The sequence below is a fragment of the Carettochelys insculpta genome, chromosome 3, assembly GCF_033958435.1.
Source record: "Carettochelys insculpta isolate YL-2023 chromosome 3, ASM3395843v1, whole genome shotgun sequence".
In the NCBI taxonomy this organism is placed as follows: domain Eukaryota; kingdom Metazoa; phylum Chordata; order Testudines; family Carettochelyidae; genus Carettochelys; species Carettochelys insculpta.
This window is the reverse complement of record NC_134139.1, coordinates 18,059,261-18,074,805: the sequence shown is the minus strand read 5'-3', so window position 1 is coordinate 18,074,805 and position 15,545 is coordinate 18,059,261. Positions and strand designations below refer to the sequence as shown.

General features: G+C 50.3%; 1 protein-coding gene across 1 annotated transcript in view; it reads right to left on the bottom strand.

The window, feature by feature from the left end:
* The window catches only part of SLC1A4 (solute carrier family 1 member 4), a 53,418-nt gene extending 38,667 nt beyond the window's left edge, over positions 1-14,751 (bottom strand). Inside the window, exon 1 of the mRNA XM_074989426.1 lies at positions 14,148-14,751. Coding sequence (XP_074845527.1) covers positions 14,148-14,644 — 497 coding nt within the window. The 5' untranslated portion in view covers positions 14,645-14,751. The remainder of the gene's footprint in view (positions 1-14,147) is intronic.
* Positions 14,752-15,545: the final 794 nt, after the last annotated feature.

Genomic DNA, 15,545 nt, shown 5'->3' with positions numbered 1-15,545 from the left:
GCCCGGCTAATTAGCCGAGCACCCACAGCTAGGTTTTTGTTTCTATTGGTGGTGCATGTTCACCTGTGCCTCGGTGCACGTGGAAAAAATTATTCCACCAGTGGATGGAAAAGGTTAGCCGGAACATTGTCATCCAACTTCATCTAATCATTTAGAAAGGAACTTAGGTAAGTAGGCGACATCTGTTCGAGGAAATTAGACTGGGGTCTTCTCTGTTGCAGATACCCACTCATTTGGAAAGTCATCCTGTTCACTAACACCCCCCCCGTAACATGTAGCTACTGCTCTGTTCCGTAAAGAACGAATAAAGAATTGGTTCCGCCAATAGCGTAGGAAATGTTAATTTCTGAAACCAAAAAGCAGAAAGGGCAAGTGCAGATGGTAACGTTTAGGCTGTGTCTGCATGTGTCAGTTCTTCAGAAGATCGTCTTCTGGAAGGGCGCATCCACTCACAAAGCGGCACCCAAAGGGCTGCCTGGTCTTCCAGAAGATCGCCGCACGCACGCACGGACACTCTTCCAGAAGAACAGGGCAGGAAATGCCTCAGAGGGGGTCGCCAGGCCGGAGAGCACTCCCAGGGCACTGGCCATGCAGCCTGTTAAAGGGACCCCAACAGCCCGTCCCTGCACTAGCTGCTGAGGCCCCTTGTGCTGCTCCCAGCATAGTTCGCCGTCCCACTGCTCTCGCTATAGCCCATGTGCTGGCCATGGACCCTGAGGTCCTTCAGCAGCATAAGCTCACCCTCCTCAGCCTGCTGCAGGAACGCAGCATGAGCACCGAGGGCCCTGACCCAGTCGGACCTCTGACAGCCTGTGCCCCGCATGTGGGCCCATGCCACCAGCAGCAACTGGTGGGACCGGATGGTTGCGGCACAATGGAATGAGGAATGGTGGCAGTGGAACCTGCGCATGCAGAAGGGCATGTTCCATGAGATCTGTGCCTGGCTGGCCTCCTGCTTCACCACCAGGACACAGGGATGTGGCCAGCCCTCCCGGAGAAGCACCAGCCATCGCTAGCTGGAAGTTGGCCATCCCAGCTAGCTACCGCTCCATAAGGCAGCAATTTGGGATGGGCAAGTCCACCATCAGGACCATTGTACTGCAGGTAAGCCGTATGCTGGGCCCCAAACTGGCTCGGGGAGAGGGGGTGTTGGGCAATGGGGACCCCAGAGAGGGCCCGCACCCAGGGGACTCCGACACCCCACGCATACATAAATCCGCTCCCAGAAGTGCACCCCGCCGGGGAGAAGCTGTGTGGAGAGGGGCAGATGGAGGGAGGTGGCATCTGGGGACCGGCCCGGGGTACCACCTGGACACACCCACAAACGTTCATGCTCTCTGTTCTCTGCAGGTTGTAAGAGCTATCAATCGTGCTCGTGCAAGGGCTTGTGCGCCTCAGGGACCTCAACACAGATGTGACGAGCTTCGTAGAGCTCGGCTTCCCCAACCGCTTCGAGGCATTGGATGGCACCCATACCCCATCAGGGCCCAGGCCCACCGCGCCAGCCACTACGTCAACCGCAAGGAGTACCGCTCGATCGTGCTCCAGGCAGTGGTGGATGCTCGGGGGTGGTTCATCACTGTCTACGTCAGCTGGCCTGGCTGGGCACACGATGCCCCCATCTTTCAGAATTCCTCCCTGTGCCACCAGATGGAGCAGGCACATACACTGCCCACTGAGACCTCGTCGTCAGTGGCATCACCATCCCGCTATGCCTGGTAGACGACCCAGTGTACCCCTGCAGCTGTGGCTGCAGCACCCCCATATGCGGCACCTGCCCCCGTCCCAGGAGCTCTTCAAGTCCCAGCTGGGATGTGCCCGGAACCCAGTGGAGTGTGCCTTCTGGCACCTAAAGGCACAGTTCAGATGCCTCCTAATGCGCCTCGATGTGGAAGTGGAGAATGTGCTGCAGCTCTCCACAACCTCATTGAGGCATATGAGGGGACACAGCACCATGTCAGGATGGCCCTGCCACTGCAGGACTATGAGCAGCCGCCCGCGGCCCCCAACCGGCAGCTCCACCGGGATGGGATCTGCATTTGTGAGGCTCTCTGGGAGGCCTCCACCCTCAGGGACCTCCGAGCCAGGCCCCTAACACAGGTCTCCCTCCATACCCCCAAAGAACAAGGACACAGGGGTGCCAAAAAACCTTTATTATGTAAGTAACTAGAGTAATGTGTATATATAAATGATAAAAGTGCTTTGAGATTATGCAAGGAAATGGGGTCAACTATTTACAAGGGTGGGGCATCTGGGCAGTGGGGGCATAATAACTAACTGAGCATGGAAGGGGATACGAGGGGAAGGGCTCTTACTTGAGGGATGGGGTGGAGGGCTGTGAGACCCAGCACCCACAGCTGCATCTCCCGCCTTGGGTGCGTGGTCCCCATCGGGGCCCCAATGGGGCAGGGAGCACAGGGAGATGGTGGTGGGCAGCCAGTTGCCCGTCCTCAGTGGGTGGGGGATGGTTCCCAGGGCCCCCAGGTCTCAAAGGGTCATTGCAGGAAGACCCCAGAGGAGGGGGGCAACTAGGGCCTCAAGGGCAAGGTTGGCTCAGGCCTCAAGGGCAGTGGGGGTGTGTGGCAGGAAGGGGCGGCAGATGGAGCAGTAGGAAGTACCACAAGGGTCCCACAGACCTAGCAAAGCATCCCCACCACCTCCCCCCATGCGTCCCAGCACCACTGGAGGTCCTCCGCGTCCAGGGCCAGGCATCTCTCCACCACATCGTTTTGTTGGCGGAGGGCGGCCGCATATGCAAGCGCCTCCTCCGCCAGGCTCCAGCAGCAGATCTTCCACGCCTGCCGAGTAGCAGCCGCGCCTACGTATTGTGCCCTGCTCGTGGGACGGCCAGCACCTCGGGCCTGCACGCTGCCAGCTGGCCCCAGGCTCCTCCTGCACCTCTCCTGTCCCTGGGATGGAGCTGCTGTAAGACAAGGGGAGGGGAAAGTGGGGATTAGGGCCCCAGCCAAGCCCCATGTGGCAGTCCCGTGGCCCCCCCACAGGCACCTCCCCCTGGGCCCGACCCAGGGGGCCTTTGTACTGCAGGCCGATGTTCCTGGCATGGTGGCCTGGGCAGTCCCTCTCCTGAGAGATGCTCCCACCTATGAAGGGCCACGCCTGGGAACGGGGCACCAGGCAAGAGGAATGCGGTCAGGCACAGAGGGCTTCCTGCCTGGGACATGGGTAGGCTGGGTGTGGCTGTGCACCCTGGGTTCCTCTCTTCATGGACCTGCGTGTGGAGGGGCTCCTGGGGGTGGGGAGTGTGCAGGGTGCCCTGCAGCTTGCCTGCAGCCTGGGGGTGCACTCTGGTGTGGGGCATCAGGTGGGTGTGTTGGGGACCCTGCGTGTGCCCCCACTGGGGAATGCCCTGTGCCGCGTGCTTACCTGGTGTGACCTCATATACGTCCAGGGATGCCCAGCAGGACGTGGCCCAGCTGCTCAGCCCCGAGGCCAGGGCTATCACCAGGGACCCCTCAGGGGAGGAGTTATCTGAGGGTCCCTGGAGCTGGCTGGTGGTCTCACCCTCCTTCCCGTCCTCTTCAGAGGAGCCACCATCCTCCCCCTCCAGTGCAGCAGGAGGGTCCGTGGCTGCCATGTCCATGAGGTGGCGAGGTGTCATCGCCCGCTAGGATATCCCACAGCTCCCTATAATAGGGACACCTGGCTGGGCCAGCCCCGACGGCTGCTGTCCCCGGCCCATGTATATCCCTGGCGTAGTTCTTTGATCTTGCATCGGACCTGGTCTCCAGTCCGAGTAGGATGGCCAGGGCTGTGGCCAGGTGGGCGTGGGCAGAGGCGTTTCACCGCTGCCCCGACGTGTCCCTCAGGACAACTTCCTCATGCCAGAGTGTGAGGAGGTCTCCCAGCTCTGGCTCTGTCCAGGCAGGGGCTCTCTTCTTGCAGGGCTGCTCCCCCTCCAGGCTGCCATCATCTGACTCCCCAGGGCTGCCCGGTGAGGGGGAGTATGGGGGGCGGGGCTGGCTGGTGGCCATCCAGCTGCTGGCTGTCAGTTCTGGGGTGGCAGTAGGCTGGGTGCTGCAGCCCAGCACATGCTGCCAGCCTCACAGGCCCCACTTCCTGCTCTGAGGTTTCTATGTCCTTGCAGCTTTAACTGCTGCTGGAAGCCACCACCATAGAGCCCCCAGGGGCTTGCTAGAGTGTCCCCAGGCTCTGGTGGGGAGCCGCCAAGGCTGACTGTGAGAGTCCACATGTGCTTTCTTTCAGAAGAAGGCGTTAAACCCCTTACAGAACTGGCGTTAGGGATCCAGAAGAAGTGGTGTGTTCTTCCAGATTCCTTCCAGAAGAGCGCCTTACAATTGTGGACGCTCCCCAGATCTTCCAGAAGAAGCCGGTGTTCTTCCAGAAGATCTGACATGTATAGATGCAGCCTTAGTGTTCAACCTACAACATTCCCTTTTTCACAGTGCACACAACACTCAGGGGTGCAGGGCAAGAGAAGAGGGGGATAGCTCAGGGGTTTGAGCAGTGGCTTTGTAAACACAGGGCTGTGAATTCAATCCCTGAGGCAGCCATTCAGGGGTCTGGGGCACTTAGATTTTAAAAAAATCTGCCAGGGATGGTGATATGTCTTGCCATGATGGCAGAGAGACTGGACTCAATGACCTCCAAAGGTCCCTTCCAGCTCTGTGAGACATGCATCTATCTACACATTTATATATATATAAAAACAGAAATGGGCGCAGCCTATGCCAGTAAATGACACTCTGACTACAGGTACACTACAGCGATCTGTCAACAGAAGTCACTGCTGGAAGTGATTTACTGACAAAGTTTCTGTTGACAGAGTGCGGGCACATGCAAGAGCGGATTGAAAGAGTGCTTGGCTCTGTCGACAGAGAGGCCAGACTGCCCGGCCGCACTCTCGACAAAACGGACACACGGAAGCACAGCAGACAGGGCTGCCCATTGTCCTGGATGCCCTGAGTGTTGTGAGAAGGCCCCCCAGACTGTCCACACAGCTCTTTTGTCAACAGAGCCTGTCAACAAAAGGCGCTCTTCCTCATCTGAGAGAGGCAGAAGGTTGTTGGCAGAAGAGTTGACTTTTGTCACCATACTGTCACCACAACACATTTTGTGTGGATGTTCCACCAGCTTTGTTGACAAAACTCGCTAGTGTAGCCTCCATATTTAGCATTCTTGAAAATCCACAGTTCCAGCAACCATATAAAAGTAACTAACAATACATCATTCTGTGTCATCATGGTCTTACAGTGCATGGCTTTATTTCTTTGTGTCTGAGTAGTGGGTAGCTATTTACTGACATTCTCATTCTTATAACTCTTTCACAAACAGATTGAAAGTTTGTTGCTGATTGTTTCCAAGTCCAATGACTCAACCGCAGTTGTCTGGGGCTAGTCACTCGGGCTATGTCTACACTGTGGAGCTGTTTCAGGATACTGGGGTATCCCGAAATAGTCAGTCCGTGTCTAGGAAATGCGCCCGATATTTCAAATTATTTTTCAAAAACACGGGATGTGCTATTTTGGCATCCGCCTACCTCTCATTGCAGGGGGAGTAAGGGATTCCTTGAAATAGCGCAGTATTTCGAATCTGGCGCTGCGTAGACAGTGCCAAATCCTGAAATAGCCTGTTTCAAAATTAACTCAAAATATTATTTCAACATAAGCGCACAGTGTAAACGCAGCTTGGGATCTGCAAAACCCATGCCTATCCATTCCTCAAGTTACATGACTAACGCATAGCTGAGAGCCGTAGTGCCACTACGTTGTTGATTTAAGGCCACTGCAAACAAGGAGAATATTCTCTGGCCAGGGCTAGATTGGGTGGGGAGGAATCAATGTGAGATACACAACTCCAGGAGTCGACATACCTTACATCGATCTACTGTACCATCCCCATAGCTTCTCCTGTTGACGTCCCTTACTCCTCCTCCTTATTAGGCCCACTAAATCAAACCCCCGAAGAACCCATCTCTGGAGCATCAACCCTCTGGTAAGTATGGAGGAGCCCTCTGCGAGCTCAACATAAAATGGGACTAAGAATAGGAGGACTGCATTCTGAGTCTGACTCAGATGCTGATTCTTTGGGTCCCATCTATTCTGTTTCAGTTTCTTTATCTATAACAAGAGGATGAGTTTTCATCCGGCTTTACTGCAAGCCCCCCCCCCAAAAAAAAAAAAATCAGTATTTCTATCCTGGAAAAAAATGCAATTTTGAAATTGGATTTCAACCAATAGGAAGAACAATATACTGAAATATATTTAATTTTCATAGGATCAAAATATTAGATTTTTATATTAAGGCATAAAACATATCAAAGTAAAAATAAAGTGTTTGACTTCATTGATAAGAATCCTTTTTGATAATCTCATACAGAAAGTGCCAATGAAATCAATTTTGCTACAAAACATTTGAATCAAATCAGTGTTTTTCAATGGAAAACTGTTCAGGCAGATAATGTTTGACCAGCTCTAATTCATGACATGTCATTATATATCTATAGAGCACTGTGTAATTTTAAAATGCATCTGAACGCAGTGAACCTTGTACCTTGATTCAATTTGTCTTTCTAAATGCTGGCAGTGGTGTCTGGATTGCAGCACCAGCCAGTATGCAGTCTCAGTTTTTGCAGCAGAAAGTTTAAAAAAAAGCCCCAAAAACATAACAAGGCACCCTAGGCTTCCTCAAAATTTCAGTATCAAACAAGTAACAAGCAGTCCTGTGGCACCTTTGAGACTAACAAATTTATTAGGTCAAGAGCTTTTGTGGGTAAAACCCACTTCTTCAGATGAAAGTGGATTTCATCCGAGGTTTACCCATGAAAGCTCATGACCAATGTTCCCTCTACCCCATGGGTGTCCAACCTTTTGGCTTGCCTGGGCCGCATTGAGTGAAGATAGTCTTGGGCCGCGTACAAAATATATAATATAGTTAGTGTATATAAATCACATAATAATGTTAAGTTTACAATCTTGTGGGTCCGCATTACTGGCTGCATGCGGCCCGCGGGCTGGACACGCCTGCTCTACCCTTTTCCATCCATGGGTGGAATAAATTTTCGTATGTGCACCAAGGTATGATAACATGTACATCACCAACAGAAAAACATGTTATCATTATGAAATTTCTTTTGGACACTACTACTCTAAACAAGTACATCTTGGAAGGTGCCTCCGTATTCTTGATGGAAGCCTCTGCATCTGTTCTGCTGCAGCCACATCTCTCTTTCTCCCTTTGAACCTATCCTCTCAGTAGTCAGTTTGCTGTTAAACCGTGAGAGGAAGGGCAAGAACTGTGTGCATGAGTGTGCCTAGCTAGTGAGTGATCAGTGACCAAGCCTGGGAAGGCAGCCAAAAAAGCTTCCCCCATAATACATTCAAAGCACTACCTCGGGCCCCCAAGCCAAAAGACATTAAAAAAACAGAACTGATTGTTCTGATAAAGGGCGGCTTTTCTAATCTCCAAAGAATCCATGTTAAATATGGATTTGCCAGTCTAGGCTTTCCATTCCGTGCTGCCTCTAAAAAGTGCACTCAGAGGGTCATCGTCACCTCACAGTTCAATTCACAAACACGAGCTGTGTCTACACGAGCCCCTTCCTTTCAGAAGGGGCTTGTTAATGAGCGAGGTCAAAAGATGCTAATGAGGTGCTGCCATGAATATGCAGCACCTCATTAGCATAACAGCGACCACAGCGATTCAAAAGTGCGGCTTTCAAATCATGCGCCTCCTGTGGAGATGGGGACCTTTCGAAAGGGCCCCCCAGTCTTCAAAAGCCCCTTCTTCCTATTTGGTGTTAGGAAGAAGGGGCTTTCAAAGACTGGCAGGGTCCTTTCAAAAGGCCCCCGTCTCCACAGGCGTTTCGTGATTCGAAAGCTGCACTTCTGAAACACCATGGCTGCCATTATGCTAATGAGGTGCTGCACCTCATTAGCATCTTTTGAACTCACTCATTAACATGCCCCTTCTGAAAGGAAGGGGCTTGTGTAGACACAGCTATGGATTATAAGACCAGACACCCCAGATAACCAGCCAAACATCAAGGCCACATGGCCATGTATTTGACAGAATGTTTTACACTTAAAAAAAAAAAAATCATAGTGCATCAGCGTGAAAGTGGTTTGCACCAGCTGCCTGGTGGATTCCAGGTACCCTTTGAGGTGTTCATTACACCCTGTAAAGACCTAAATGGTTTGCAGCCCTGCAGACTTAGACTTCCTGTCCTGCAGTGTTCTGCCACAGGAGAAACCAACAGAAAAAAAACAACCATAGCATAACGGGAGAAACACCATGGGGTATTTTTCATGCAAGTCCCTTCACATTACTTGCTGTGCCCCAGGTCTGCCAGAGTCCAGATAGCCTTCTGGACACAGTGCAAAGCTTGTACCAAAAAACCACCCCTAAACACACAACAAACTGGTACTTGGGGAGAGGACAGAGCAACAGCCTTGGGATGGTGTTTCCAGGTGGGATTTTGTGTTGAGCTGCCCAGTGTGTTGGAGGGAATGGTAGGTGGCAGGGTTGGGATAGTCCAAGTCTTCTGGTATTTTGAAACCGGATTGTCTCCTATCATCGTAGTGGCATGCGATGTGTTTTAGAGGTTGCTTACTGCTAGGGACTGACTACTTAATCACGACTGTATGACCCTGACCCTATAGTAAGGGTTACTTTTCTTTTTGTCCCTGCTGTGCTGTGCAAGGTGAGCCTATGGGGCATGAGGCAGGCACCCAAGGCACTGTGGAAGCTGTAGTTCCTCGGCCTGCTCCCTGCCTAGACAGCTGGCCCTGGACCAGGGAAGGAACTACATTTCCTGGCATGCTTTTGGCTGCTAGCACCTGGAAACTAAACTACGAAGACGTCTTAGACACAGCTGTGAATTAAATGTCATGAAGAAAAGTTTGCTGTTGCTTAAAATCAATTTAATTACTACTAACTTACATAGAGTCATCACTGGAAAACTCTGAAGATGAAGACTAGCATATTTTGGAATATTGTTTTTCACTTACAGTATTACAGCAATATCTCAGAAGGTAATTTTTATAAAACCTTTATTGCTGAAATAATTTTTATTGTGTTATAGCAAAATCATTTTACCAATCACTGTCTCTACTCACATGTTGCCATTAACCTCTCTTACAGACATACTCATCACATGACTATTTTGCACTCCTTCACATTTAAAAATATTACAGCCCACATTTGCAAAAAAACACCCTTCCACTCCCGAAGTTCCTGCCTACGGCCTGTTGAGGGACAGCCTGGTTCTCTCTTTGGGGTACATTGCCACAACTGAAATCAGTGCAGAGGGCTGGATTCGGAGTGCTTATAAATCCAGCATAAACTGCTGCCAGAGTATTCTTCTCAAGGGATCCTTGACTTTGGAATCTGCTCCCTTCCCTCACTCAAAGGCTGGATGTGTCAGAGAAGGCTGCATGGATTTCCTTTACTCCAGGGCATTATAAAGAACAGGTTGGCTGAGATAGGAAGGAGTTGTTCTGTCTGCTGAGGAAGGTTCTTTATGATTGGTGTGTACTTCTTCACTACGGTAGTAACAGCTGTTCGTTATCTTATGATTTCATTATAGCAAACTATGATTGGCACCTTAAATATGAGAGGAGCACTGAGGTATGTTTGTAGGAACCAAATGGGTGCCCAGAAAAAAAAAAAAAAAAAAAAATCAGTCAAATGCTCTTCTCTTCAGATGACCCCAATATGCAAACTACTGTTCACTAAGCCACCATGTGTATTTTTTAGCTTGAAGGATTAAATTCCATTGACATTTGGTGTAGACACCCATGCATTGGGCAAAAGAATCACTGTTCTTTAAAAGCAACTCCTACCTCTGACCTGAGAAACTCATTACATCTTATACTCTGCTTTCATAGGAGGTATTGTGTGAGATCTCTACTGAAATTTTTAACATACCAATACTCAGAATCAGTGTGATACATACCATTTAAAGAATAACAAAACTTTATTGAAAACAATGCTGTATGGGATTGAATTAAAAGCTAGTCACCTAGCTAGGATTAAATTTGGCTTGGTGATGGCCCACTCAAGTGGAAGAGAGACTTGTTATGTCTCAAGGCTCAGTTACCTACCTTTGCCCCCATTGGCTACGTCTACACTAGCCAAAAACTTCAAAATGGCGATGCAAATGGCCATTTTGAAGTTTACTAATGAAGTGCTGAAATACATATTCAGCAGCTCATTAGCATGCGGGCGGCCGCAGCACTTCAAAATTGCCACAGCTCGCCGCCACACAGCTCGTCCCGACGGGGCTCCTTTTCGAAAGGACCCCGCCTACTTCCAAGTCCCCTTACACCTATGAGCAGATGGGAATAAGGGGACTTGGAAGTAGGCGGGGTCCTTTAGAAAAGGAGCGCTGTCTGGATGAGCTGCGCGGCAGCGAGCCATGTCAATTTCGAAGTGCTGCGGCCGCCCGCGTGCTAATGAGCTGCTGAATATGTATTTCAGCACTTCATTAGTAAACTTCAAAATGGCCATTTGCATGGCCATTTTGAAGTTTTTGGCTAGCGTAGACACAGCCTTTAAGAATAGTCAATGGAAAACCATCTAGGACAACTGCAAACAATCACACATGGCAACATCATCAGGTGAAGAAAGGCATTCTGTGTCCATTCATTGAGGAGACACCTTATGGCCTGGGGTGGCTCATGAGAGACAGGATCCTAGTTTCTGTAAAGCCAGCCAGCTCTCCTCTTTTTTTTTTTTTTTGGTGGGGGGTGGTCCTAGTTTAGGAGAGAGAAAAATGTAAACTATTAATACAGAGGTGGGGGGGGGTGTTTCCTCGTTTGTGTTTTAGGATTTTGTGATGTATTATCACCCTTTATTTCCATCACTCTGACTTCTAGTGGAACCTCTATTTTTCCTTAAATTTAATTTAATAATTGTTTTATTAGAAGCCTTCATAAGGGCTGTATACAATGCAGGGACTGAAGGTAAAAAGCCCTCTCCTGCTGACAAAGCAAAAGTCACTCCTGGGAGCTAGAAATATTGCATCGGCAAGAGTGCTGACAAACAGCGTTCACATGTGCTGACATTTAGTGACAGGGCTTTGTCACTACCACAGGCTAGACTCTGTCATGTAAGCACCAGGAATAGGTAAGGAGGAGACTCCAGCAGGGCTGAGAGCCATGGTGGATCCTGGAGCAAGGTGGGGGCGGGGGGAATTGGCTCTGTGCCCCAGAAGGGCTGGGGCTGAGGGCAGCACCTTAGCACCATCTGGACTACAGCACCAGGCATCCCCTCCCCCCACTTCCCTTCCAGCCATGCAGAGCAGCACTACTGTAGCATTTCAAAGGGGCCCAGGGCTCTGGCCACCACTGCTGTCAAAGCCAGAGATCTAGGGCCCTCTGAAATGCCAGTCCCTGGGGCAACTCCCTGCCTCCTTTGTCTTCCCATCAGCAGCTCTGGGTGACAGTCCTGGGCACCCCAGGATACAACTCCATACACCTTATCAATGCCCTGACTCTGAACTCCATCTACCTTATTCAAATTCTCACAATTCAGCAGTGATAGGTCATTTCTTTCTACTTTTTAAAACAAATTGATTTTCTTTTCCTTAGATTGCTTCCCTCCCTCCATCAATTCCAGTTAATCTCAGTTGGCATTCTAGCTATCACCACTTCCATTTTTTAATTAGACCGCTCAGAATTTCTCACGTGTTAACAGTTAATTGCACGAGAAGTATGGCATGAGGAAAGTCTGAAATGTTTTCAGCCAGATTCGCCAGTAGTTTCATCAGCGAACAACTGTCCTTCAACAGTAGCAAAATATATGTTTTAAAAAACAATAATAAAAAACCCCCAACAAAAACACTATACTTTTGAACTACCGTGCTTGTTAAATGTAAGTGCTTGGTCACTGTGGCTTTACATTCTAACTCTGCTCCCTATTTCAAAAATAGACAAAAGATAGACAAGAGATTATCAGCTTCTATAGAAGGGAATTTAATCTCCATGTGTTAATATCCATGGTACAGCAGCGGTTTCCCTCTTCACGTGTTTGGCAATACCACACTCCAGCCTACAGGTTCTCATTCATTCTGACAGTTTTTTCAGCTCACGCAGTAATTTTCCCATTGGTTAAATTCTACAATGGGAGTACTCCCAGAGTAAAGCATTACTCTGTGTGAGTAAGATGGCACAATCAAGCTCTGAATACAACTAATATAGTGTGTGTGGTGCTTCTAAAGTGCTAAACAAAGCTGAATCGATGAAAAGACTGCAGCTGGAAGTAACTCTGGGAGTATTATAAGTCTCTCTATTTGATGAGGGAAACATTGGCTCTGTGTATCTCAATGAAATGTGTCTTTTTAAAAAGAACTCTTATTCATATTGTCCCAGCGTGTGCACACTAAAAATAGCAAACCATATAAGTATTAGTCAGACCCTGACTGTCCCTCCCTGTACCTATTTAAAATGAAATAACACCTGCTATGCAACAAGACAAAATAAGAATAACTGCTCTGTAATTAGAAATGGGAGCCTCGCCTTTGAAGGAAGTTCTTACTGGGGATGTAAACTTTGCAGCTCTAGAAAGGGTGGAAGGAACCCAAGATGAATAAAGAGTGGGACAGAGGATAATATGAAACATGTTAAATCATCCCACTCTATAAACCAGTGATGTAGCCTTCACTGGAATACTGCAATCAATTTTCATGACCATCTTGAAAAAGATACTGCAGAATTAGATCAGGTTCAGAGATGTGCAGCAAGAATCATTTGAAGCAGGAAAAAATTTATATGAAAAGGAGATTGAAAAGACTGGGATCGTTTTTGCCTTCAACATGAGAATCCTGAGTTGGATTAGAGAGATTATTTTAATTCCGTGTTTAGCCCTGTTGCAACCACTGCTGAAATACTGCATTCAGATCTGACACATGGAATTCAGAGAGGATGTTGAACTATTGGAAAGGGTTCAGAATAAAAAAAAAAAAACATGAGAATGATTAAGGAATCGGAAGACATGCCTTAAAGTAACCGACTCAGGGACCTTTATTTATTTATCTTAACAAACAGAAGGGTACAGTGAGACCATTATAGTCTATTAGTATCTGTATGTGGGGGGGGACTTAACTGGCTGATCAATCTAGCAAGGAAAGTTGTAGTGTGATTCTATGGCTGAAAGCTAAAGTGGGACACACTGGGGGTATGTCTATACTTTGCAGGCATTTGACAAGGCAAAATTGCTCTCTCTGGGCTCGGATGTCCATCCTGGTACACCACGCTACTGCATGGAGTAACGGAGGTCAGCACAAGCCTGAAAAGCCATGATCTACACAAGGACAGAAAGTCTATTCTGACACGTTGATTCTAGCTATGGTAATGACATAGCTAAAATGGCATAACAGGGATCGACTTTGTTTCCTAGTGTAAACCAGGGCTCTGACTGGAAATTTTTAATTGTCTGGGTAATTAATCATAGCAACAGTTTACCTGGTTGGTTCTCCAGTACTGAATTTTTAAATCACAGCTGTATTTTTCCCTAAGTCCCATAACCTGTGCTATAGTGCAGATCACACAGATGATCACAATCATCCTTTCTGGCCTTAGAGCTATGAATCAGAAGCAGGACAAAAGCACGGAGAATAAATGAATGGGCTACAAATCCAAAACTAAACAAAGGACACAACTTTCTCACACAACACACACCAGAACTCGCTACTGTAAGAGATCTCCAAGGCGAAGTGCTCAGCATGTTTCAAAGAGGGATCTGACCCTTCTACAAGTTGGAAGTGGAGTTTTCATAGTAAACTAGAGTCCAGGAACCCTCCTGCAGCAGGGCATAAAAGCACCACTTATTGAGGGGTAACTAGTCTCAGAGGGGTCACCCCGTGTTAGTCTGCAGCATCACAAAAAACAAACCATCCTGTGGCACCTTAGAGACAAACATTTATTCATTAGATAATGAGCTTTGGAGGGTCAGAGACACCCAAAAGCTAATAAATTACCGTGTGTGTCTTTAAGGTGCCACAGGACTGTTTCTTATGCAGGGGCTTAGCAGAAGACCTTCCCTGGGGCCAGGGTATGGGGACCAGCTGGCGCAGATGGACCAAGGTAGGTGCTCCTGACCTCCCCAGCAGACCCCCACCCCAGGCGAGGGGCCACCCCCGCCTTGGCCCGGGTCCAGAGAGCAGGTACCTGGCCAGGTCCAGGAAGGAGTCCACCGTCTCTTTGTTGGTGGGCAGGGCGTCGGCCAGCCCCACCGCGTTGGTGTTGAGCACCTGGGCCCCCGCCCCGGGCCGGATGATGAAGGCCAAGGCCACGGCCAGCGAGGAGGCCACCAGGGTGGTGCCCATGAAATAGGCGACGCCGACCCCGCCCAGCTTGCCCAGGGCGCGCGTGTCCAGGCTGGCGGCGCCGGAGACCAGGCTGCAGACCACCAGCGGCAGGATGACCATGCGCAGCATGCGCAGCAGCAGCTCCCCGGGGAAGGCCAGGGCGGCCACCTGCGCCCGGCTCAGCTGCGCGCCGCGCACTGCCGCGCCTAGGGCCGCCCCTACCAGCACGCCGGCCACGGTCAGCAGCACCAAGCAGTGCCTGCGCAGGCAGCGGCCGCAGCCCCGCCGCCCGGCCGGCTCGGCGGGCAGCGCCCGGCCGGGCACGTGGCCGTTGCGGCTCTCGCTCGGCTTCTCCATCCCGCCGCGGCCGGGCGAGGCGAGGCGAGCGCCGGAATGATGCAAGGCGCGCCCGGCCCCTGGCGGGGAAGCGGGGAGAGCTGCGGCCACGCGGCGCTCGGGGACGCGGGCGGGGGCAGCGGGGTGTATTTAAAGCGCCTCCTCCGCCCCGCCGCCTCCCTCTTCCCCACGGGGAGGGGCTTCCCCTGCCTGGTGCGGCCGGTGTGTCTGTGTCTGTCTATGTGTGTGCGCGTGTGCGCGGCGCGTTAGCCCGGCGAGCCCTGCTCCAATCCGGGGCTGCCAGACTGAGCCCTGCGCTGCCCCGCCAGGGGGAAAGCAAGCCGCCTTGCAGCCATGTCGATACTAGGGCAATCTGTCGCCAGAAGGGGCTGTGGGCCAAGATCTTCCGACAATCTTCTTTCGACAGATTAGGGCCAGGCAGCAAAGCGGATCGAGCCATCCACTCTTGCTGCAGGACAGCCGGCCGAGAGCACAGCAGACTGGGATGCCCGGTGACCTGGAAGCCCCGTCTGTGGACAGAAGGACCCGCAGAGGCTACCCCTACACGAGAAGCACCTGTCAGCTCTAACATCTGTCGACAGCGTTGTGTCAACAAAAGCTCTGTGAACAGATCACGTCTACACACAAAAGCAGGTTGACAGATTGCTCTGTGGACAGAGAGCAGCCAGCACTTCATTAGCATAATGGCTGCTGCGCTGGTTTGGAAAGTGTTGCTTTCAAAACTCATGCTGCTCGTGTAAACAGGGCCCTTTTGAAAGGACTCCCCGGACTTTGAAAGCCCCTTCTTCACATTTGGTTTTGGGAAGAATGGGCTTTCAAAATCTGTGGGTCCTTTTGAAAGGCCCCTATCTACACAAGCAGCACGCCTTTTGAAAGAGGCGCTTGCAAAACGCTCAAGGCC